Source organism: Myotis daubentonii, chromosome 3 (genome assembly GCF_963259705.1).
Source record: "Myotis daubentonii chromosome 3, mMyoDau2.1, whole genome shotgun sequence".
In the NCBI taxonomy this organism is placed as follows: domain Eukaryota; kingdom Metazoa; phylum Chordata; class Mammalia; order Chiroptera; family Vespertilionidae; genus Myotis; species Myotis daubentonii.
This window is the reverse complement of record NC_081842.1, coordinates 68705350-68731948: the sequence shown is the minus strand read 5'-3', so window position 1 is coordinate 68731948 and position 26599 is coordinate 68705350. Positions and strand designations below refer to the sequence as shown.

The 26599-nt window shown below is 38.0% G+C and overlaps 1 protein-coding gene across 9 annotated transcripts in view; it reads left to right on the top strand.

Annotated features, from left to right (window-relative positions):
- Positions 1 to 26599, top strand: part of PHLDB2 (pleckstrin homology like domain family B member 2) — a 242294-nt gene that overhangs the window by 196594 nt on the left and 19101 nt on the right. For 4 of the 9 annotated variants that reach the window (XM_059687871.1, XM_059687874.1, XM_059687875.1 and 1 more), the window contains 10 exons: positions 5308 to 5463; positions 6394 to 6504; positions 8286 to 8375; positions 11562 to 11705; positions 12569 to 12754; positions 14501 to 14641; positions 15844 to 15943; positions 17128 to 17232; positions 20202 to 20222; positions 24401 to 24608. In XM_059687871.1, the coding sequence (XP_059543854.1) occupies positions 5308 to 5463; positions 6394 to 6504; positions 8286 to 8375; positions 11562 to 11705; positions 12569 to 12754; positions 14501 to 14641; positions 15844 to 15943; positions 17128 to 17232; positions 20202 to 20222; positions 24401 to 24608 (1262 nt within the window). The remainder of the gene's footprint in view (positions 1 to 5307; positions 5464 to 6393; positions 6505 to 8285; positions 8376 to 11561; positions 11706 to 12568; positions 12755 to 14500; positions 14642 to 15843; positions 15944 to 17127; positions 17233 to 20201; positions 20223 to 24400; positions 24609 to 26599) is intronic. The other 5 variants (XM_059687879.1, XM_059687878.1, XM_059687876.1 and 2 more) reach the window with 4 other exon arrangements.

Sequence of the window (26599 nt, the reverse complement as noted above, 5' to 3'; positions counted from 1 at the left end):
CTGTTGTAGTTTTTTAAAGAGAGCAATTCCTGACATGTAATGGTCACCTAGATTGTAGCATTTTAATCAACTGACATCTTCACCCCATTCTGTGCTACATTGTGAATACTATTTGCCCTTGAATATTTTTTAGCTTGATTTTATCTTCTTGTCCAAGAAGTATCCTATTCTCCTGTTTGCTCCCCACCACCGCTTAGTGTGTGGTTTTTCTTTCTACTTCCCAGTGACGTTGAACTCACAAGCACGATCGCAGCAATCAGACATGCAGCCTCAAGATGCAGGGCAGTACTAATGGCCTCAACATCTCCTATGTGAATTTCATGACTTCTAAAAACTCAGTGCAGCACAGACCTGCTAGTTGAACTTCATCAGGTTATTCACTGATCCGTGATGCTGGCCGTGCTGAACACGGCCACGCTCTGCAAACATGACTACAGGGGTGGTTTCAGAATCACTGGTAAAGGCCACTTCTTAATTCAGAGATAACAGGGCTGTTTCCTCGAAACAGAAGCCCAAATAAAGTGTGACCCTGGGGAAGCAGTCATTAAGAGTCTTGGACTTTCAAATAAATCACATAGTAGTAATTAGTCTTGAGTGACTAACAATTTATGATTCCACATGAGTAGAAAAGAAGGCTAGTTTCATTCATGCCATTATGTCTGTACCTTCTTGAGCTTTCCAAGTTGAAAAATAAGATAGCCCACCCTTGAAAATGTTTAAGATGACCTTTAATACAAAGATATTTGATGCCTTGAGAATCACTAGGTTATGAAAAATTAGTTAAAACTTTTCTGTATATTGCAGAGGTGGAAAGCACTTAATAAAGAGTGTCAAATGCAGACAAGTTAAACTGCAGCATAACAGTTTTAATATTTGTTATTTCTTACAATGTTGGATCAAAGAAAGTTCCAACAGTGTTTCTTCCTCATCACTCATTTTATCAGGTGCAGCTAAATTTGCTGTATGAAGAGAAAACTCCTAATCCCTCAATGGCACCAATCTCTGGAAATCTTGTGGTATTGATGATTAGGAAAAGAATAATCGTATTTATAAAATTATTTTAGTTTGTCATTTGTTTGTTTTTATGCCAGTTCACAAAAGAGGTCGAGAAACTGATTTTTATAGTTGTTTAATATTTTCAACTTCCCTTATTATTAAAGTTTTTACATAGCTGGAATACTATGAGTCAACAACATTGCTACATATTTTGTTCTTTCTTTCCTCTGCAGTTACTGTTTGCATTCTTTATAAACATCACTTCAAATAAAAATTGGTAGAGTCTCTTAATAAACTGAACCTAGGTTGATATAATTGCTGTTTGCTTAATCTAGCTTCTATAGGACAACTCATAAATATGTTGTAAGGATTTTGAGTACAAAAGAGGAAAGGAAATTATGCAGAAAGCATATTTCACTAATTAAAGGCCAAGACTCCTTCTTCTTCCTCCCCAAGCAGAGTGTATTATACTTACTACAAACCCCTTTCTTTAGGAGAGAAACTGGCTTGTGATAGCTTTTGTTCTCTTGATATCAAGAGGTCTACGAATTCTATTTTTCAGGAATAATGACCATAGTAACTCTTCACCCATCCCTTGGCTTAATCAGTAAAAAGTTCACTTGTTTTGTGAGAAGTGAAACTTTCCTGTGTTTTCACAACTCATTTCCCTTCAGACCTCAAATATTTCAGATTACCATTTCACCACAAAGTTTTCCCCAAGGCATTTTAATTAGATACAACAAAGTTGATTTTATTACAACAAATTTCATTAGGTGGCAAGTTACACAAAATAAAATCATAAAGGAATAGGAAGAACATCATTTTCTTAAACTGTATGTTGTCTCAAATACTTAAGCTGAAATTGTAGGTTGATTTTGTGTATTCAACCCTATGGATTTATAACTGCACTTCTTACCTCTGAAGCATTGCTTTAAGAGTCAGATTACCATTTTCATCTGTATTGTTCCATGGCCTGAAGTAGTATGTAGTGGATATGGGCTCACCAATCAAATTGCTCCCCGGGGTATGAGTAGTGTGGGAAAGAAAGCTGAAATTAAATGAGTCTTTAATTTGCCAGGAAAGGTTCCACTGTTAAATGCAGGCAACACCTGGCTAGGAGAGTTTCTTGTGCTTTGGATATTTACTCAGCTGCCTAGTTGAGATTAGGCTTCTGGTTTTAAAAAAATTTTATTCCATAATATATATATATATATATGTGTGTATATATATATATATATATATATATATATATTTCATTATGTATATATATATATTTCATTATATATATATATATATATATATATATATATATATATAATTAACTTCAGAGAGGAAGGGAGAGGGAGAGAGAAATAGAAACATCAATGATGAGAGAGAATCATTGATTGGCTGCCTCCTGCAGGCCCCACACTGGGGATCAAGCTACAACCTGGGCATGTGTCCCTACCAGTAATTGAACCATGACCTCCTGGTTCACAGGTCGATGCTCAACCACTGAGCCACACCAGCGGGGCACCATAATATCTATAATTGGGAGACCTTGTCAGTGACTCTACAATCAGTTTATAATTTAATCTTGCACAAGTCATTCATTCTCCATGGGCCTCAGTATCCTCCTATATAAAATGAAGAGGTTGTACTAGATGTACCATTGTACCATTATCTTTCCAAATTTCAAAAGTATGCAGTTAAAGTGTTTGACTATAGAACATAAGATGCAGGAATGTTAACAAACCCTGAGCCCCATTTAAATTTTCTTTCAGACTTAGTCTTGAGCTGTCATGAAATCATTACTTTAATATCTCCTGGCTTTATCACATCTATTCTCTTCTTCCTCTACAAGGCAAAGAAAACATAAACATCTACATATAAACTCTGCCATATAAATTCTCAAAAGTTATTGGAAAGAAAATAAAGGAATTGCACTGAATTTTCTTTAGTGAGCTGGTTCAGGGCCTTTCACACCTGGCCTTTAAGCTTGCCAGCGGTAGAGATCTATAATGTTCTTCTAGTAGTGAGGTGGAGTTCAGATTTTCATGCAACTCATTGTATACTTACCGGAGCTTCCTGCCTATATTGTTCTGTGCTCGATGAAACTGCTTCTGCCCCCAATTTTCATCCCCTAAATTTGTATTATCTAATATCTTTTAAATGTTTTTTTTGCCCTCCCAAGTTGTTTTTCTTTCACAGTGTAAGTTTATAGACACACATTTTGATAGTTTAGATAACTTGGTCAGATGATTACACCCACGGAATCTGAGTGCTGAGTTTAGCTTTAGTTTTCCAGTTTCCTTCCTAGTGTGCTATTATTGTCATGCAGTGGTTTAAATATTTACTACAAATTAATTAGTGACTCTCTGACCTGCGTGCGGTTAAAATAACATATTGCATGTTAACCAGATGTGGATTGAGGGACTGACTAGCATAGTGTATATATTGTGAGCCATATATCCACTTTGAATGTAGATTATCTACAAACTAAAAAAAGGGTTTGTTAAATTTTTATCTCAATAACATTTAGACACAAATCAAGTTTAATGGAAAGACTTTAAAAATGAGTGTGTACAGCTGTATGAATAAATATATCAGCTAATGTATTGCTGCAAGACTATATGTCTTAATACTTGTTTCAAGACATAATACTTAAGTTATCTCTTAATTTCTTCAGTAGAGACTAGATTTGGTCTGAGTTTATTCATTTCTTTAGAAATTATAAACATGAAATGTCTGAGAAACTTGAAATGTCAGACAATAACTTGAAACCAAAACCATATTTTAGTCTGGCCAATTAAAGTGTAAAGAAGTTTTAAATGATAAATTTTCAAATTGTTTTTTCTGCTCTTAAGCTTTGAGAATACACTTCTGTTGCTATAGTGTTGGTTTTAATCACAGGGGTTACATGGTAGCTAATATCTCTTCTGTGAATCATTCTCAGAATAAAATTATTCCATAAAATAGAAATACATTCCATTTGATTAAAAGACTTAATTTATTATCACTTACATAAAAACTAGGAGGTGGATGGAGTAAAATGCTAATGCAGATCTAATTTATGATATATTTATTTTTTCATCTCTTTTTGATGTTTTGATTGGAAAAAAGTCTTGGCTGTTTTGCCTATGAAGAGCTGTAATCCATATAGTTCAGCTGCCTCTCCTTTTTTGCCAGAGATTATTTATAAATTATATATTTTTAAATCTATACATACCACATTTATAGTTCTGTCAAACTCTCCAAAAGTAAAGGGTGGATTTTTTTAAAAAGTAAATTGGAGAATAACTTATACAACACGGGTCGATTTTTGCACAGATACAGATTCATTCTTGTCTTCAGGCATCTTATGAGTTGGAGAATGTCCGTTCTAGATTATCTTATTTTTATGATTTCAGATCTTTCTTAAGTGTCCTCAAGATTACCCTGAGTACTGTGTATAATCTTTGAGTCTCTCTTTGTGCCTGATGAGAGCTAAGGTCCCTTCTTTCCACTAAGAAGTTTTATAAACAATCTTTTAAGAACCCCAATCTCCAAATATGTTTGATTACACCTCTCTTCAATAAAATTATGTGAGCATGCATGCCTATATGTTACGTTGATCATATATATATACTTATGCATGCTCAAAAATATATATTTATATTAAATAATGTATATATGCTACTTACTTGTATGTAGATTAAAGAACATTTGTTGAGGAATTATAAAAGGGAAGGAAAAACTAAAATTAAGTATAAAGGAGCTCTAATATTTTCTCTTCACATCTTAGTGGATTGTGTGGTGTGCCATTTGGGACATATTATCCCTCTTAGAGACCTCTGGTCTGTTATGTATGACAACTTTTCTTTCTTTTTTTTTTTTTTACAGTCAACAACTTTGAAATCTTGAATTTAATCACTGAACTAAAGTCTCATTTTATTTGACCATTTGTGGAAAGTGGGAATGTTATCAAGAGACTATGTCACACCTTTGGTCTGCAGATAATGTTTAGGTTATTCACTGAATTCTTTGTATACTTTGTGATCCATTTTAAAGCCACCCAGTAGATTTAAAGCAAGAATTTCTCTGTCCACAAAGTAGTCTAAAATCGATGGTGAAATAAATGTGTCTCCATCCCCTACTCCCAAGTCCTTTTCAATTCTAATAACAGTCTCTGCACTGGGGGTTAATTCCAAAAGGAAGGATTACCATACTATAACCCTGTTTGATGTTGTAATTGAAAAGATATTTTGGACTGTTTGCTTTTAAATTTTTTTTCACATTAAAAAGGCTGTAGCCATTCTAGTGTGTCTTGTTTTCATTTGCTTTTCTCCAAAGGATGCTGACCTGTTGGATGTTGAGAGCAAACACTTTGAGGACCTGGAATTCCAGCAGCTAGAGCATGAGAGCCGTCTGGATGAGGAAAAGGAGAACCTGACCCAACAGCTCTTGCGTGAGGTGGCTGAATATCAACGGAATATTGTTACTAGAAAGGTACTTCTGCCGGCTGTCATTCAAGACAAAAATCATAATATGCCCCTCACTGTGTAACAATAATAATCAATAATACAGCTATAGCATGTGTCTGTCTGCCTGTCTTTACATCTGAATGTCTTTGAGTGTTTAATCACATATCACATTTGGCAGATTATGGAGCCAAATGGTGCTTTAAACTAGATAAACATTACATGTTACAGTCATTGTTAGTTAATGCTGTGGATGCATTTATAAATAATACCTATTTTTTTCTCTTATGTGAAAACCAAGTTAGAGAAAATCAGAAATTTCGATATTTGTTTTCAATTACTTCCTTTTGCAGTCATAGTAACTAGCTTCAGAATAATTGTATGAACAAAATCTATTTGGAAACTTTCTCTGTCCATTGCTCAATAGTTCGCAAAGCTGGCTGATAGCTTGTCACCATTAGAAATAGCCCCATGAATGCCATGCACATTACTGACTCCTCCCAACCCCTAGCACCCAGATGTCCAGCCCAGAAATCAGCTCTTGTTCCAGAATTTAGAATCACACCCAACACTCTGGACTAAACCCAAAAAATTGAGCAAAGGGAAGATGGAGAAGGTGACATCTTATGCTCTCAGTTTAAATAAGAAATTCCATTGTTTTTCCCATAAGGCGTCTCCCAAGATGATGCCAAAAATTCATTTGTAGTCTAAAACAAGATTTCCTGTTGACTTCTGGGTTCTTCAAATAGATTTCAAATCGCTCAAACTGTGTTGGACTTTGGTAAGGAAAAGCCGCGAGCTTTGTCGTCTAGGAAACTGCCTCTGGGTAGCAATCGGCCAACCATCAATGAGAACGTTATTCCAGCTATAAACACCTCTTCTCTTGTTTCTAGGACAGACTGGCAAACCTTTGTATGTCTAATTTGCATCTTTCTATGATCATCTTCTTTTCCGCTAGGAAAAAATTTCTGCATTGAAAAAGCAAGCCAACCACATTGTCCAGCAGGCTCAGAGAGAACAAGATCACTTTGTGAAAGAAAAGAATAATTTAATAATGATGCTGCAAAGAGTACGTATTTCCTTTTCAGCCCTGGAAATTTGGGGAAAGTCATTTCCTACAAAGCAAGTGCCTTTTAATAGTGAGCAGTGGATTGCAATTTAAGAATGACTTTCAAAGGGACCATGTCCACACCCCAGCCCCTAAAGTGGCTACATGCAAAGGGATCCCTCCACAACCAGATTTCCTGATATGGCCATAGTCTAATTTCATGAATAAGGCACCAGAAATCTGAGTGGAAGGGCCTAGTCTCCCAACTAAGCTTTGCATGCAGGCCAGTACATAGGAAGGTGACATTTGGGATCATATGAGGTGGACCCAGAATGGTGTGCAGGAAAAAAACAAACCCCGGATGATACATTAAAATATGAGGCTGTACCATGACCCCACCTACAAGAAATGTAGCTGGAGTGTTCCCTTTTTAGGTATTTTTAGTTTGAGAATAGAGAGGAAAATCAGTGTTTTATATAGAATTATAAGTTCACTCAAAGTGCCTCTGTACCCATACCAATCCCCAGCAGCGCCTCTCCTCTTGCTTCTTCAGCACCTACAAGCCTCTGAATGGAGCTGTAGTTGCCATTCCTTTCCACTGCTCTAGGGATGAACTCTGCTTCAGCACCATTAGCCTCCCCACCACCATTTTACCCTTGCACATAACAGTCAAGGGCACAGATTAAATTATGTAGTGTAATATGTAAGCGGTTTCTGAAATTTTAGCTGAAAAGGAAAAAGCTTCTTAGGGATAAATTTTTATAAATGGATAAGCACCCTCACAGAAATACCATTTCCTTATTAAAAATACATGAAACATAATTCTATTGTAAAAACTATGGTTCATAAGTATTAAAATTACTTTCCCAAGTTGATCTATAGGTGCAGTTCAATGGCAATAAAAATCCCAACAGACATTTTGTAGAGATTGGCAGGTTGATGCTAAAATTAAGTTGATCATCATTTACAGAAACACACATAAAATAAAGTTATGTGTATTTGCTGATTGATCAATACAGAGGCTCACAGTAATCCAACCCTGTCATTCCTTTAGGGACACTGGTTCTGCACTCACTAATTCAGTGTTCATGGCAACATAATGGAACATTAACTCTGCAAAATATGAGAATTGCCTGTATATGAAAATGTAAACAGTATAGTATAGCCAAAACAGCTTTGAACAAGAGCACAGTTGGAGAACTTATACTATTTGACTTCAAGGCTTACTATAAAGCTGCAGGATTTAAGACTACTTGTGTGTGTGGTGCTAGCATGCAAATAGATATATAGATCAGTGGAAACAGAGTCCAGAAGTAGACCCGCACATATGCTGTCTAATTCATTTTTTACAAAGGCTCCAAGAAATCTAGTAGAGAAAGGAAAGTATTTACAACAGGTAGCGCTGGATCAACTGGGTAAACAAGGAAGAAAAGTACCTCAACACCATCCATTCTCACACCATACATATAAATTAATTTGAGGGCGATTATAGACCTAAACTTAAAACTTGACGTGATGAAGTTTCCAGAAGAAATTATAGGAGTGCAAGTGCCCTGGGTAAGGAAAGAGATTTTTTAAAGAGGAAATGGCAAAGAACTTGTATCCAGAATATATTAAAAACTCCTATGGCTCAATAATAATACTTAAACACCCAATAAATAATTTTTTTAAAAGCAGGCAAAAGACTTAAATATAAACACTTTACAAAAGATATATGAAATCATCTGAAAAAAAATTAAAGAGTTTTAATCATCAGGGAAATCCAAGGTTGATTAAACTTAATAGATTTTGTGTTCTTTCAGGAAAAGGAAAATCTTTGTAATCTGGAAAAGAAATACTCCAGCCTCTCTGGGGGGAAAGGGTTTCCTGTCAACCCAAATACTCTAAAGGAGGTGAGCTGTGATTTTCATGCCCACTCATATCACCTTAGACATCAGGACGTGCACCTCAGTCTTCTGCGATTAGCGGAACAGGAAAAACATGAGCTTAAATGACTTAGGAAAGCACTCCATGTGTTGATAGCCTTCCTGCCTTTCATTATTTTTGTGTCTTATGCAAATGCCCTGTGTGTATGTGTTTGTGTGTATGTGTGTGTGTGTGTGTGTGTGTGCGTGCATACTTTGCTTGACAATGACATTGTGAGTTAACTCAGAGTTTCAAAATATTTAGGTTCCAGAAGAAAACTAGTCTTAAATTCTCTTCTTTCCTTCCTGCAGTTTCCTTTCTCAGTTTTCCCTCTGTTTTATTTTACTTCTAAGTCTCCTAAAACATAAAAATTCCCCATTATATTTGAGAAGATAATCTGATTTCTTTCTTTTCTCTCTCTCTTTTTTCTCCCAAAGTCATTTCTGCTACTTTCCATCTAAATTAAAAAATCTTATTTATACTAAACTATATACACTCTTTATCCCAAACATCCATGTTCCCCCAGACCCTAACACTCTCCTTTCCTAAATATCTTTTTATAGAGCTACACTGCTACAATGGTGACTGTTTTAACTCTAATTTGGAAAAGTATAACCTTGACTAAGAAAGAAAACTTTTTATACTTATATTCTACAAAAAGCTAAAGAAAAAGCTTGCTTCTACCTAAAAATTTGCATAATAACAACCCCTTTATAAATTGCTTTTAAAAAGACATCAGAATTAAGAATTCCTGCATAGAAAGTATTTTTTTTGGGGGGGGGGGAGGGTATGTGAAGTAAATGTTCATCACATAACCGGTGTGCTTAATGTGTACCACAGACGCAATTTGTGAACTATTTCCACAAAAGCTTTATTAGATGATTCAGTTTCATAGTTTCTCTCCCATAATTCAGAACCCGGAACTGGCAGATTCAGTGGACAAAGGGTGGTTGTGAATGCAGTGTAGCCAAATATAGAATGTTCGCCAGGTGGGCAGGGGCTAGGTCTTGTGAGCCATGTTAAAGGAACATGGTTTATTTTCTATGGGTGGGAGGCCCCTGAGTGGTTTTAAACTGGGAGGTGACATCACTTGACATCCATTGGTTAAGCATCACTCTGGGCTGCTCTACTGGACTAGGAGGAGGAGCCGGAGATGCCAGGAAGCCAGAGTGGTGGTGATTGCAATAGTATAGGCTGGAGATGCGGCGGCTCAGAGTCAAGCAATGGCCCAGAAATGGGGAGAATTAGCTGGATGCGCATGTAGGATCTTGGAACCAGAGGTGACAGTTCTTGTGGTTGACTGGATGTGGGGATGAAGTAAATTAAGGAAGGTGTCAGGAGCCATGTCATTATTCCAGTTTGAATAATGAGATGGATACTGAGTACATTTTCCTAAGATAGGGAGGACTCGGGTAAGAATAGGTTCAAGAGGGAAGATAAGCAGTTTGACTCTGGACACAGTGAGTCTGAAAGGCTTATAGCATCCAAGGAATTAAGTAGGCTCCAAGGTCTCTTTACCTCATAGTAGAAGAATAAAATCTTTCCTGTTCTACTAATGAGTGAGTTGTTCTTTTTCTCTGCAGACTTCCTGGTTTCAAAAGGCTATTTGGATTTATTATTTTTGTGTGTCTGCAACTCTTTTGAGTAGCTATGTGTTCTCTTTCATGGACCAAATCAACTTGACTCACAAGTTGTTTTGATTTTCTTTCTTTCTGACTTTACTCTCTCTTTCTCTTTCTCACTCTCTCTCTCAGTTTTTAAGGAGTGGTAAATTTATATCTAACTTTTAAACAAGTCCCACTTTTGACAAGCTGCATACATTTTTGAATAAATTAATTTGGTTTTGTGGTCTATGAAACATTCTACTATCAACTGAAAAAAAGAATAACTCAAAAGTTGTTACTGTTCATTTCTGATTCATTATCAAAGATAAAATGAAATTTGGACAACCCAGTTTTCTACTGCCTTTTTTCCATTTAATCTTATAAAACTTTACATAGTATTCATTGCCTCTATCTGAAGTGAGAGACTAATTCAGCAGCATTTTGATACCTACAATTTATAAACAGTCAATTCCCACTTTCTCTACTTTCTCATAATTACAATTCTCGGTAAAGCCTTGCTTTCTAGCCTGGAATTTTTGCTTCATCAGCATAATGTTATTTTGCCTTTGTTTGAGCCATTTTTTAAAAAGATTGATGGGCTAATAGAAGAACCTAAGTGTTAAATTTAACACTATTTTACCTTTGAAAGAGATACTATTTTCTATTCTTTATTCTTTTTTCATACTGCTTTATTGGTGTGGTGAAAATCATGATTGGTCTGTACAATTACTTTCCATGAAAATTTGCAAGTGCCTTTTCCTCAAATATAAATTCAGGAGTTTGAAGATGATAGACTTTGACTTATGGGTATTTATGCTGAAGCCAAAATTGAATCATTGAATTTAAAGTAACTGGAAATTCTCTGTCTTAGGGGTAGAGTGGGCGTTGGAGGAGCTGCCTTGAATTGAAATATCCTCAAGTTGCAACTCCACCTTAGGGTGTGTGTGTGTGTGTGTGTGTGTGTGTGTGTGTTCATGTGTCTTGCTAGGAGAAGCACACTAGAGGACAGTGTACTTCTTATTCTCATTTAATTGAGATGCCTAAAAGTTGGATTCCATTACAAATAAATTATTGTTTTATAAATGACTTAGAGCAAAAACCAGTAGCCCTCAGCCCACATTCACTCACACTTTAATTTATCAGGAAACAGAAGAAGAGAGAAAAATCTAAAAATAATGTGGAAAAGGCTCTTGAAATAGAGAGTGAATGATTACATTGTCAATTTTATATCTCTGATTTGTGTGTGATTATTTTAAATGTTGTATAATGACAACCTCATTCAGTCAACAGAATGAAAGGTGATACCTCCGGGTATTTTAAAATCAATGATGTTGGGTTATTTATAATTTCAACGGGAAAATTGATTTTAATGTTTGGAATATCATTTTTCATGATTAAGCACTGTAAATCCATTTTAATTGCTGATAACTCCCTGATGAAGCATTTGATAATACCACAGATATCTGGCCGTGCCGCTCTAAGCTAACTCCATTATATTAGAGCATTAATACTCTCGCATGCCTCAGCTTTTGCTTTCTTTGTGTTTAATTTCTAAATTCCTCCTTTTAGGGCTATATCAGTGTAAATGAAATTAATGAGCCATGTGGCAATTCCACGAATCTATCCCCTTCCACTCAGTTCCCTGCTGACGCTGATGCTGTTGCCACTGGGCCTACCACAGCTGTACTGGTGAGCCAGCCACAAAATAAAGAGGTGTGTTGGCATGACATTTCATTCATTCACTGCTTTCCTCATGTCAAAAATTAACCCCGGTTAACTGAAAATGAGGGCACTTGTGACAAATACACGTCTGGTTGACCAGAGGGTCAAAGTGATACTGAGTTTGAAAAACATACCAATTTGGGGGTACTGCTCTACCAATTGTAATACAAGAAACCATGAAATATATGGGACAGAGTGGACTACTAGAAGTAAGTTCAAAATCATAAACTCTATATCTGAGTACTCTAACCTGATCTAGCTTTCTTAAAAATCAAAAGTCTTTCTAAAATTGTTGGTTTGAATCACCTTTCCAGTTTGATTTTGTTTTCTTTTTCTTTTTTTTTTTTTTAATCCTCACCTGAGGATATTCTTCCATTGATTTTAGAGAGAGAGAAATACTGATGTGAGAGAAACACATTGATTGGTTGCCTCCTGCATGAGCCTTGACCAGGGCCCGGGTCAGGGAGGGCCCTGCAGCCAACGTATGTGCCCTTGATCAGAATCAAACCAGGACCCTTTGGTCCACAGGCCGACACTCTGTCCACTGAGCCAAATTGGCTAGGGCAATTTTATTTTCTGTTACATTTTGCAGTATGGATTTTTTTAATGTTATGTCTTTCTAAAACATCTGGAAAGGGGCAAATAATAATAAGTGAAAATACCGTCTGTTGATCTAAGTTGCTTGCAGGTTGGAGTTTTCACTAGAGGCTAAATGGAAAGATACAGCCTATCATTTGTGATTTCTTGATTAAAATATAAGAAAAAGAGAACAATGAGATTATTTATTTCATTTCTTTGTCATTATTCTTTCATTTTATATGGACACATGTATACTTTTTTTTTTCTCCATAAAGCAAAGATCACCTGTCTGTCCTGGATTTATGTTTCCTTCTACCCTTTCTCCTCATCCTGTCACTCAACCTCCATCAGCCCCTTGGCCTGAAGTCATGGCTCCGTCTGTCAATCCCTTCCCTTTAAATGACACACCTCCTCCTCTGCCAGCTAAGAAACACAGAAGGCAGCAGCAGCAGGAGCAACAGGTAATTAGGACCTGGTGTTCAGAGCTTGGAAATCTTTCCTTCAACTTTTGCAAAGAAATTTCTTAAAAAGACGAGGTGCATACTCCTTTGCTGATTTTCTTTTTAAAGGACATTTAGTGAGGCCTAAGGGTGTGGGGAATGTTATAACTTTGGGACCTTGACTGTCCTCTCCTAAGTTTTGATATATTTGAGCTAATTTTATATCCTCATACATTAGTTTTCACTCAACCAAAATATTGCAACTTATCTTGGGTCTTTTCAAAATAATAATTATTATTTCCATAAAATCCATGGTATAAAAGTTGCTGTGTCAACACACATTTTTAAACATTATTGAAACCATAATAGATGTCATTCCTTTACTCTGTGTCAAAATTTCCTAAACATTTTACAAATACACATCTCATTTCTCCCTTTAAATATCCCATGAAATATGAATCAACTGCATATTGACATTTAGGGAACTGAGGCTCAGTATAGTAGATAGCTTGTCCAGTGTCACCCAAGTAGTGTTTTGGGGCCATAGAACAACAGTTTATATTGACCAGATTAAAATATATATTTTTGTAATTCTTAATGTTGCCCTCCTTTCACTACATTCAGTGCATATGTATGCTTGTGTTTAAAAAATCTGTTATGAGCCTCCTTTAAATTATAATCAAATTCCTATGTGAATTGGGTCCCAGAAGATCATAAGGAAGCATAGACACTAGATTCCCCAAAATAGGCAAGTCCTGCTGTGCCGTGCCAGCCCTTACATTTCATGAAGGTATCTTTACTCTCTGTTAAAGGACTATATCTCCCCAGTACTTTTAGGTTAGTAAGTATTAGCTACTATAAGTAGATAATGTTAAAGTAAACATGCAGATATGTTTCATAATTGGCACGTGTAAAGAAAAAGAAGGAATTTAGTAACTCAAATTTGCATTAATTTTTACATATTTCAAAAGCCCAAGCTGAGGATAACAATGATCAAACCTAAAGAAGCTTTAACTAGGAAATAACTTCACTATTGAAGACTTTTTTTTTTTTTTTGAGAGGCCAAGGAAATTTTGGATAAATGTCAAGTTGGCAAATTTTTGCCTTAGGAATCTGAAAGGGGAAAAAAAAGAAATAGTCAACAGGAGGGCTTTGTTTTTTTATGTGAGGGATTATTCTAGGGGCTTCTTGGCCAAGATCTTTTTTAAATAAAAGAGTAACCTAGAAGGATGCCTTTTATGGAAACGTTATGCCGATTTGGAGTGTGTTTATGTGATTGAAATATTATTCCAACCTTAAAACAACTCCCCTGTTTACTTGCTCTTTCTCTCCGTCTTCTTCCTTCTCCCTTTTTTTGTTCTCCTCACACTGGGATCTGTGCCACCACACAGAACTGTCCAGACAGACAAGGGGAGAAACTGCTTACTTGCTTTGTCCACTGGCTGTTCCGCCATCCACATGGCGACCATCATAATCATTTGTAAGTTGTCCTGAGGTCCCAAGGCAGCAGGCACTAACTATGAGACTGAAAGGTGGATTTTTTTTTCCCTTTTGTTTCTAGGTTCAGTAAAAAATTCTTCTACTGCCTGTGCATCTTACCGAATGCTAGCTAGCCCAAATCTGTTAGTGAACACAAGTATGAGTTGGATTTTTAAAAATTTTGTTAAAATTCCCAAACTTCTTGGTAAATGCATACTTCTTAATTTCTTCAGTGACCTGTTGCAATTAGTCAAGTTTTTCTATTCTGCTTTACATTTGCATTTAAAGCACTTTAGAAGTCTGGAAGAAAGGAAAAAACAGCATAAAGAAGGCCTCTATCTGAGTGACACTTTGCCTCGAAAGAAAAGCACTCCTTCCATATCCCCACACTTCAGCAGTGCTACTATGGGGAGAAGCACCGCCCCGAAGGTAGGACATGGGGAGAACTGTGGGCTTCACATTCAGGGAGTCTTCTCGTCCTTATGTTGACAGATGCTCAAAGGTCCTTAAAGAAAATGCTAAATAATAAATCATTAAGTTTGCTTGTTGGGCAGACATTATGACTAAATTGCATTTTCTGTCTTATTCAGAAGACATTTGGAATTGTATGCTCTGGGACCAAAGAACCTGGTCCAGGGTATTTTCTGCCACCACCACATAAGTGGTAGGAGGTATTCATGTGGCAGACTCCTGTGGCTGCATCCTACAGCTGGAAATTGGAAGATACAAGCTCTGGATTATAGGAATAATAGGACCAGATTTTTATTGAGTCATTTCTGAACCTGACACTGGGCTAAGTGCTTTATGCGGATTGTCTGATTTGAAAATCCAGCAAGACTATTCAGTAGAGATACTAATTGCTATCCTCATTGTACATATGGATAAACTGAGGTATAAAGAAGCTAAGTGACTAGCCCAAGTGCCCTTAGTTGGTTAGTCATGAAGCTGGAATACGAACCATGTGGTCTGATGCCTAAACCCTCATTTATGTTCTGCTGATATGCCTGAGTGGTCATTGCAGGAAGAGGAGGAAAGGGAGGTGACAAGGAGGCGCTGAGGGGACAGGCTTTGGGGCTCTTCCTTTGACCTTAGTCAGAATAACGTTATTTTAAACTGGCGTTCTGTTTTATAAACTGGGGTTCCAAGAATATTTTACGTAAAGGATTTTGCTATTAAAGAGAGTTCTAGAACCACTGGAGGAGTTTATAGATTTCTCCAGGTTTCAGCCCATTAGATAACTGGGGGAGGTGGAAATAGGCGCCCGTGTCGCAGGGTAGGTCTGCTCTGTCCTGGTGCATGCCCTGCACGTTCCTGCCCCTGCCTCTGCCCTCTGCTCCTTATGCATGCGGAACTTTGAGTTGCTCTCAATGGTGGTTTTAAAGAACAAGTGTTTTCCCTGTCTTTTGGAATTGCTGCCACTGGAGGAACTGCTGTGATGTGGAGACTTCCATGGAGCTCCTTGGGAGGGACAGCAACTGGTCTTTATCATTGAGCATCCACAAATGGGTTGGAAGACCTTCCTGTCCTGCCCTCTGTGCTTAGATAGGCGCCGTGGAAACAGGGATGTGGCCGTGTCCTGAAGGACCACTGGGCTGCAGTTTGCCTGAAGTGTTTCCTCCCGGTTCTCACAGGCTCACTTGCCCCTGGGACAGAGCAACAGCTGTGGCAGCGTGCTCCCTCACTCGCTGGCAACCATGACCAAAGACTCAGAATCTCGGAGGATGCTCAGAGGTATGTCACTTTAAAAATCAAATGCGATGCCTTTTGTTAAGCATAAAAATTCTTCAGAGAGAGGGAGGGAGAGCAAGGTTGAGGATCATTAAAAGGGCAGCAAGCAAAGCCCTTGATTTCACTCTTCATGTGTCCCCTTTGGGGAAGGAATAGATAGATAGATAGATAGATAGATAGATAGATAGATAGATAGATAGATAGATAGATAGATAGATAGATAGATTATTGTTGTACTAAGGTAACTTTTCCTATATACACATATGACTGGTATGTTTCAAATTTTGCACTTCAGAAATGTAATAGTATTCTCAAACCAGAAATGCCCCTAGAGAATTGCTAACCTTTGCATTTTATAGGTAGAAAGAAAAGAGAGACCCTAAGTCACTCACCTGGTTTGTGGCTGAGCCACTGTGTTGAAACATGTGCTAAAGATTCATTGAACTGACACAGTAAATGGAGCACCAGTGGCCCAGGACAAACTCCCCTAGGCCTTTTAATGTGGTTTGAGCCTTTCTTCTAATGTGGTTGTGAGGTTTCAGGTAGACTTTGATTCTCAGGGTATTTTATTTCTTTGTAAAAATGCATTGCTTTTATAACGGGGTTCTCAAATAGTCTTTGTGGGCTAGTAGAAATAGCTGCAATGCAGTTCCAACTGTGAGAGTCTTCTTGAGATTAGATTTATTGTGTTAACACAGTTGCTTAGGGCAACAACTTATACTCGTATTGGCCCTCACTTTTATTTAAAATGTTTTTATTGATTTCAGAGAGAGGAAGAGAGAGGGATAGAAACATCAATGATGAGAGAGAATCATTGATTGGCGGCCTGCTGTACACACCCTACTGGGGATTGAGCCCAGGCATGTGCCCTGACCCAGAATTGAACTGTGATCTCTTGGTTCATGGGTCGACGCTCAACCACTGAGCCACACCAGCCTGGCTGGCTCTCACTTTTGAATAGGCAGGGTGCTAGAGACCAAGAATGCAGATGAATGACATGATTCTTGCCCTTGAAATGCTTATAGTCTGGTGAGGGAAAAAGACACATAACAGATAATTTCAGTAAAAAGTGGTAAATGTGATGGAGGTGTGAAAGGATGTAAATGCAGAGGCTGATAGAGTGGTGGTCATGTGGACCCTAAATGTATTCATGTTCCAGTGGGATTGAATCTCTTCCCTCCAAGCAGGCTGGGATTCCATCCTGACTGCTCAGCCTCTCTGCCAATGGTATCAGGGGATAATCACCGGTTTTCTATCAGACAAAAAAAAAGGAAAAAAATATATACATTTTGGTATGTATATATATGTATGTATGTGTGATGTGTATATGTATGTGTATAACTTTTGTATATATACATATATATCACTTGAATGAGGTTTGTTTGTTTTTTCTTTCCTTTTTTTTTTTTGTTGTTGTTAATCCTCATCAGAGGATATTTTTTCCATTGATTTTTAGAGAGAGCGGAAGGGAGGGGGAGAGACAGTGAGAAACAGCGATGTGAGAAAGACACATCAATTGGTTGTCTCCCACACTCGCCCTGACCCAGAGTAGGGGATCAAGCTTGCAACCAAGGCATGTGCCCTTGACTGGAATTGAACCTGTAACTCTTCAGTCTGAGGGCCAGTGCTCTAACCATTGAGCAACGAGCTAGAGCTTGAGCAAGGTTTTTGAATCATTATTAGAAATTAGTTAATAGTTAATAGAGTGTGTAGTAGTCAGAAGAGAGGTTTGTAATGTATGATAGGTTTATGTTACATTTAAATAAAATACATTTGATTGAACTTTTGTGTTTTCTTTTTTAAGTTTTATGTATTGATTTTTAGAAAGAGAAAGAGAGAGATGTCGATTTGTTGTTCCATTTATTTATCTTATGTATGTATTCATTGGTTGATTCTTGTATGTGCCCCGACCAGGGGTCAAACCTGCCACCTTGGCACATTGGGATGATGCTCTAACCAACTGAGCTGCCCAGCCAGGGCCTGTTATTTTTGTTTTACAATAATTTCTGAAGCTAAAAATAGCTCTTATGATTTATAAATAATAAACATAAAAGTACCTTTTAGCTCTCATTTATTACTGTTCATTTGAGTCAAGACTATGTTTTATCGAAGCATTTTTCTGCAATATTTATAGACTTCTTTTTAAATGTATTTTTTCTCAGTGGCTGAAAACATCAAAGCTTGGATTGGCCCCAATACCATACTTTATTTTAAAAACATTTTCTTAAAATAGAGAGTAATGAAAACAAGACCTTTATACTACATGGATTTGTAAAAATAAGAGCTATTAACATCATCATGTAAGATGACCCTCGTGAGAATATGGTGAAACAAAGGGATGTTTCACCTCTAATATTCTAGTCTCTGTTTTCCCTTCAAATAATGGGAATCCCTAAGCTACATTCATACAGGAAAATGGATCTGATTCTCTTAGGTCACCTTAGGGAAATGCCCTCTGTAAAATATACTGTCTTTGATCTTTTTGCTCTGGTTCTTCGCTGGTAGGTCTTTGGTACACCCGAGAAGACTGCCGCTTCAGTCTTCCTACTGCAGCTAAAGTGGTGTTCCTTAAAGCGTTTCTGTGGTGCTGATGAGACGGCTTCTGAGGAAATGGAGAAGCATCGTGTGTGTTGATCCAATTGCATGAGATGTGTCTTGTGAGGCCAGCCTGTCTCCCGTGGCTCCCCCACGTGGAGGACGAGGGGTTGGGGGCCGCAGTTCTTAGAGCCACAGCAGACCTTAAATTTGGCAGGATTTTCTGTTGAGCCCATACTGGTGGCCCAGTGACCTGGAGGGTTGAATCATCATTTCATTTAGAATTGTTTCACGAGCACTAAAATACAAGTAAAATTTCATGGTTTTGAGAAAGTTTGGATCTAACACATTTTCATCAACTCAAATGTAATAGATCTTACCATTTTTGTTGACTTACACAGTTAACTTAAATGAGCTATTTTTTTGCTGTTTGTGCATCAAGGATACATCAAGGACCACGGTGTAAGTATAAGCCATCCCGCAATCAGCATTGTTTTAATGTAACCAACAATGTGAATCATGCAGACAAAGGTCCTCGAGGGCAGAGTTGAAAGCAGATAGCCCAGGAACTCGGCTCTTAAAAGTTGTAATGGTTATTGGCTTTTGTACAACTTGTGAACTATTGCTTTTTGAGCTTTAGAGTGAATGAAATCATTGTCCTTTTGTCTTTTGTTTAATGCAGGAAAGTCCAAGAAAGGTATGACAACCTCCTTGTGTGGTGTTTTTGTTTCCAGCTAATAGTGAAAGGTCAATGTGAAGTCATCTTTAAGAAATGATCGGAATTAAAACTGTACAATGGCAGAATTTTAGTCTGATGATTATTCCTTTTACACAATGGAGAAAAATCGTTGCACCCTTGCAGGGTGCAGCTGCCATTCATTCACAGGCAGCTGCATGACCTTCTTTGTTTTGCTTTTTTTTATGACAAGGACAGACCATGCAGGAAGCGTGAGTGCTTTGGAAGCATTGTTTTGTAACACTCAGGATCTAGATAAAGGAAAGAGTGGGTCTTGTGGTGTATATAGGCTAAGTGTAAGACATGAGGTTACTCCTTTATAAAGACTGGGTATAAATAAAGCAGGCTGCGTGGGAAGATGGAAAGATTTAAAGGGCTCCTACTTAATCATTCCATGTAAGACTATTTCATGTGAAAGACTTAGTGGAGAGTGAAGAACAGTTTAACCAGCTGGCCTGAATCAATAAGATGTAATTACTGTGGCTAGCTGATAGAGATCTAGGATATTAGGGAACTGAGTTATACACTTTGATGGACACTGCTTCAAATAATTGAATGACATTTTACAAACCTTCGCTCTTAAAGACAATTTGTTACTGTCTGCATGGGAAAGAATGAACTGTTTTATAGCTATAATCATGTTTTTATTCTCCCTATTTTCTGGTTGACTGATGTATGTGAAAGATTTTTTTTTCCTTAAGAAATTTTTTTTTTGACTGTGTGCATGTATTATAAGCTTATTGTTTGTGTTTTTTTTAGCTTCTTGAGTTCTTCTCTATAAACTCAGATTTAATCTAAAGATGTGAACATCTTGCCTTGTCAATCTGCTGTTGTCACTAACACCAACAATGACTGCATGTTGAAGTGTCGTATATTTTTCCTGTCCTCTGGTCATCCTTTTTGATCTTGTATCTTTTTCCCTTTCTCTGTCATTCTCTTCACTCCTGACTTGTCCTGTGCCTTCATCTTCCGGCTGTGGAATATGGTTAGGAAGAATGAATTTCTCAGCAGGTGAGCTATGAAAGGCTGAATTGCCAGAAGTATGGATTGATTTTGTCCTCTTAAACCCAGGTTATAATTTTAAGTCATTTCTGTATTAAGGCCTAGATAGGCACTTAAAGATATACCACGCATTTGGAAGATATGAGCAAGACTGTGTATCTCATAGTGATCAGCTCACACAGGACTTCTTAGGTCCAATTACCCAGAATTCACAGAGGCTGACACTAAAACTAATAATAAGTGGACCTTGCCTGTGCAGAATATTGGCTCTTCTTGGGCAGTGAAGAGAGTTGAGTTGTTTGGGGTCCTTGTATATGCCATGCTTAGTGACTGGTCTCAGCTGTCAGATCTCACTTTATAAACCCTATAAAATGCCCTTTTAAATAGCTTTTTCTGTCCACACAGGAAGGATTTGAAGCATCTACAAGGCCTTTTTTACTTTTTAGATGCTGTCCACTGCTGCATGTTATTCTTGCTGCATAACTTAAAACAAGCAGTCTCAGGGGTTGGAAAAGCCTCGTTTTTCCCAATCCACTTACTAAATTTGGAAAGTAAATGCATTCCACTTCTTTACTTAGCCACTAATTTGGTTGCCGTTTATAGATGAGAACATGAATTCATTGAGTGATTCTTTATTTCATGCCATCCATATGCTAACTAAATAGGGAATCTGTGATGAACAGGACATAGGTATGTCCTCTGCGCTACCTCACTGCACCAGCACCACTCAGGCCCTCTCCTCTAATGAAAGTACCTACACCTTTGGATGGCCAAGCCTGAGCCTGAATCCCAAAGCCAGATCTTTGGAATCACCCTGGCACAATTCCAGAGCCACAGAGGAGAGCTCCTTATTTGTAATAGCAAGGGCAACTTGGTGTGGGTTTTTTTTTTAATTGTTCAGGAGGGAGGAGGCTAAGCCAGGTGACAGTTGAGTTCATCGTGGTCAATAAAACGTTGCCTGTTGGGAGAAATGAGAAGATTCATAAGGTAGAACATTTCCATTCACATTGGGTCCGCAGGAAACGAAAGTCCTGCATTGTGAAAGACATGCTCATTGGCAGCTGGCTTTTTCATTTAAGTTGCCATGAAAATGTAAGGCTTATTTTACCACCTGAATGGTGGAAGGTTCTCTAAGACATAGAGCCAAACCTCAACAAATAATGGGTGATCTGGGAAATTTACGTGCGCAATCCTTAACACAGTACACCTTCTCACATAGCTTTTCCTCATGCTTGCATCTGAAAATTTTGAATGATTTTAGCCTCACCTGAAGATACTAAGTTCATTTGCTTATTCTGTGATACTTTTGGTGGGGGGTTGGGGGTGGGGACAGGACTCCTGGAAGATCTGAGGAGCAGGACATGCATTGTTTTAAGAAGAAATATACTCACCTTCCTTTCTGCTTTTCTAAGGAAGTGTTATTGCATCATAGGGATTGAGGGATGGAGGCAAAGGGGAAGTTGAGGCATGGCACATGTCATTGCCAAGCAGATAATTCTTGAATGTTTTCAATTACATGGTTGTCTTTTAGGGATTTGTTTTTCATACTAAAACAAGGAAATGTCATCCGTGTAGTTGGTGTCACTGTGGAACTTTTCTTTCACAACAAACCTTTTGAAAGCATAGGCAAGATACATGTATGACCTTTTTAAATCATTTCTAGTGAGTTTTTTTGTCCTCCTCCTTTTCCTAATGAATAATTTAAAAAAAAATTTTTAAAGGAGCAATTAGTAATTCTAAAAGTTCAAATATCAAAGGTAAATATTTGAGTAATGAATTGTTTGCCTTGTATTTTTTAAAGGTACATGCTCCACTCTCATGACTATACGGGCTTCATTTAATGCTTTATGCATTAATCACTACAAGTAATGTCAGTCAATCTGCCTAAAATCTCATGGTGTGCATTTATATATTCATATTGCCTTACTGATATTTAGCTTTTACGGGTGTGTGCGCGCACGCGCATGCACGTGCTGGTATTTATAATTTACTAGAGGCCTGTTGCACAAAAATCATGCAAGAGTAGGCCTTCCTTCACCTAGCTGCCAGCACCAGCTTCCCTCTGGCACCCAGGACCCAGGCTTCCCTCGCAGTCCCAGCTTCATCAGGAAGGTTGTCTGGAAGGACATCTGGGAGGACGTCCAGTCTAATTACCATATTATGCTTTTATTATATAGGACTAGAGGCCTGGTGCATGAAAATTCGTGCACTCAGGGGGTCCCACACCCTGGCCTGTCCCCTCTTGCAGTCCAGGACCTCTCGGGGGATGTCCACGTGCCAGCTTAGGCCTGCTTTCCAGGGGATCGGGCCTAAGCTGGAAGTCAGACATCCCTCTGGCAGCCCAGGAGCCCTTGGGGGGTGTCCAACTGCAGCTTAGGCCCACTCCCCACCTAAACTGCAGTCGGATATCCGTCATGCTGCCATGGAGGCTCCCGCCACCGCCACTGCACTTGCAGCTGTCAGCCTGACTTGTGGCTGAGTGAAGCTCCACCTGTTGGAGCACACTGACCACCAGGGGGCAGCTCCTGCATTGAGCATCTGCTCCCTGGTGGTCAGTGCGTGTCATAGCGACCAGTCGTTCCTCGTCGTTCTGCTGTTAGGGTCAATTTGCATATTACCCTTTTATTATTATGCTTTTATTATAGGATAATTATAATTTTTATATTATAAAAACTTTTTTTCCAGAAGAGGCCTTATCTGAATTAACATATTTTCACTTAGGTACCTAAAACTGTTCCAAATTTTAATGAGTGAAAACTCATAGAACTAAAATCCCTCTATAGTAGCCTTTGGTGTGTGATGCTTTGCATCATGGATGTAGCTCTGGTTTTAAATTGAAACGTTTAATCAACAGTGGAGGAAGCTGTTTGAAACCACTTGCCTCTCTCACTCTCTTGCCTGCTTTTTGGACATTTCATTGTCAATTAAAAGCCTCAGTGAAAAATAAGCAGAGCACAAGGAAAGAGGCAAAATTCAAATGGGCCAATTGTGTGCTCTTAGTAGATCTAATAGTCAGTTTACTCAGAGAGAAAGAGATTGCAAACTACAGTACTGGCTAAAGCAATGAATGAATATAAGAAATTGTTTATCAGTATGACTCCTGCTTCCTGAGTGTATGGTACATAGAGAATTGAAAGGAAAGAAAAACTCGATTTATGATGCCCCAAATCAGATACTACAGAACAAGCTGTAGCAATAATGCAAAGTAAAGCCAATGACCTAATGCACAGCTGACCAGGCACCAGGGTAAGGAGAACACCTCTTAGTAATGGTACTTTTGCTGCTATTGATGTAGCGCCTACATTGTCATGTGGTCAATATCACCTACTGATGGAGGGCTGGTGGTTCAGATGGAAAAATAAGACAGCTATATCTATAGGTCCTTAAATAATGATGTTTTGTTATAGCATTGATGAGATGCCATAGAAACTTAACTCTTGTTTATATCAATTAGCCTGTGAGAAAACTGGTTTTCGTATGGTCGTTTCACCACAGTTTCAAGACTCTATCGATAATGTTAGGACTTACTGTATGTACAGTAATTAGGCGGAGTACAACCATTGGAAGGATTGTTGACTCTAAATATTTTAAATAAGTAATGACAAATAAAGAAATTTAAAAAAAAGAATGAGAAAAATGTACAGTTTGTCTCTTAACCAGATTGAAAGTGTTAGTGATGGTGAGTAAATGATAAGTTTCTCAAATCCTACACCTCGATGATTCAGCTGCTCTTTTATGACCAGATCGAGTATCCCTTAAATATGAATATCATTGAAAAGGTGACTGCCCTAAGGCCCTACTGTTGCCTATCATTAGGAGTCATTTTGCCCTGACATGAACCCAGCTATTTTGAAAGGGTTCAGGGCCTTTCACTGTGTTTCTGTTTTGGTTTTCTTGTGTTTCTGTGTGTGCTGATAATATTAGTCTCACTTGTGCAGAGATGTGGGAATGGCATAGGAAAGTGTCAAGTGATCCACTGACAAAAAAAAGATCACTCACAAGACCACTTCTTTGAATTTGGTGCTTGCACTGAGCATGATGCTGTTTCTTTGATCTTCTTGGCTTCAAAACAAAGTAGACCAAGGGCCAAGTTTCATAGGCAGATGTTTTGGGTTGCTAGTTTGAGTCTTATAAGATCTAAGACTTAAAAATGAGGCACAGTAACATATTTATGGCTCTTTCCTCAGGGTATAATCACCAACAGATGAGTGAAGGACAAAGGCAGAAATCTTCAGAGTTTTACAACCGCACAGCATCTGAATCAAATGTCTACTTGAACAGTTTCCACTACCCAGATCATGGCTACAAGGACCAGGCCTTTGATACTTTGAGCCTAGACAGCTCTGATAGCATGGAGACCAGCATCTCTGCTTGCTCACCTGACAATATTTCTAGGTAAGATTTCTTTGTAGGTAAGGTGTCTGGTTGGGCGAAGGACCTGCTGGTTTCAAAGCGTAAAGACATCAATTTGGGGCAATGTATGTATATGTACAAACCCAAATTTCTGAGACATAGAGTCTGTAATGCAGAAAGAGTTTGGGTGTCGTGGTGGCCTTTAAAGTAATTTCTTTGTATCCTGTGTGACTCAGCCAGTCAGACATCATATAGTTCATCTTTCTTCATTATTTACATTTGAGTTCACATGTATACTGTGCTTCAAAATCTTTTTGCTTCTGTTGGTTGACTCTAAGCTTCATTAGGACTGCTTTTGATTAAATAAAGAAATAATTTCCAACAATGGAATAAGAACTTCGAAGGATTTCTTACCCTTGTGTTTCATTAAAAGGGAGGCTTTAGCTGTTCTGCATATTGAAATTTTTGTAAGGATTTAACCATTCACATTTGTGTTTATACTTTGAGGCAAACAATGTTGTTTTCATGGAATTATGGCTAAAGGCACATCTAAGACATAGATCTAGTCATGGTACCTTTTCTCTTCAAAAGCTTTGATGATGTGCTGCTACCTTTTGAATAAAGTCAGACCCCAGAACATGGCATTCTATATTCAGCCCAACTCCCCATTCATTCTCTTCTCCTGATGCACCTCACAGAGCTTGGTATTAATTGACATGGTGATGAATTCTCAGATCTCTGTGCCTTTAACCATCTCGGTTCTTGCCCTGGAATAGTGTAGTTTGTTCATTCTTTCATTTATAGGCTCCTGCATTCCACAAACACATATGGATTGCTGTACAGTCAGCAGTGGGCTAGAGTCGGTTCATACTGGCTGGCAAGTGCCAAATGTGCACATCTCCTCCTAACTCTGCAATCAGTGATGTCATGTTGGGAGTTTGAGATTGGCCATGGTGGGAATATACATTCCACATAAATCAGCAATTGCTACACATCAGGGTTTTTGTTTTCCTCCAGAGAGCTGGAACAGCAGCACACCACTGCCTGTAGTCAGCTCATGCTTTCATTTGTTTTACTCACTCAACCTGTACCTACTGAGCACTGATCTTGTCTGGCCTTACAAAATATCTATTCCATTATCATTGCCCCACTCCCATCTGACCAGGAGAAATTCTCCTCATCCCTCAAGTTCAAACTTACGTTGGAAACTCATGAAAAATTTTCCTTCAGAGCTTTTTCTTCTGTATTTCCATTGCACTAGCTGTTTTTCTTCTACTATATCACTGATCCCATTGCAGTATAAATTTTTTCTTCAATAATTAATGGGTGAAATCCTCAATGTCAAGGAAGATGTCTAATCATCTTTCAATTTCCACACCTAGTAGAGATATTGATGTATAGTAGATATTCTATACGTGTTAGCTAAATAAGTACCTCAGGATATAATAAAATGGACATATTTTCGATGTTGACATTTTTCTGTGTTTGATTAGTTAATTGGCTGAGAAGCATTATGATTTAAACCAAAAGAAATCCCATATTCAATAAACAGTAATTGAGCATTTTTGTGTCTCAAAAGAAAATGTCTAGTTGGATAGCTGCCAACAAACAAGTGTTCCTATATTGGAATGAAGCCTCAGGCTGGGAACAGGAGTACTTGTGCCACTTAAAGGAGACCTCAGACTTCTCTCAGCCCTGATTTGCTAGTCTGTGAAATGGAGAGATTGTTTCTTGAATACAAGGGGAGGACGGCCTTTTAAATATTTTGATGGAAAATTTCCATCATCGGAATATAATTTCATTCTTTACAAAGGTTTCAATAATTTACTCTCCTCCCCCTCCCCCCCAAAAAATAGTATAAAAATAAAAAAGAGTGACAAAGGCAGAAGGAAAGACTATTAGCAAGTTATATTTAGTTGTTTGGGTTAGTTAGTGTTTCATAAATGAAAAGAATATGAGAGACCCAAATGTAACCAGACATTGTAGCCAGGAAATTTGGGGGGAGAAGGGAAAGAAGGGAAGGACAGATACTA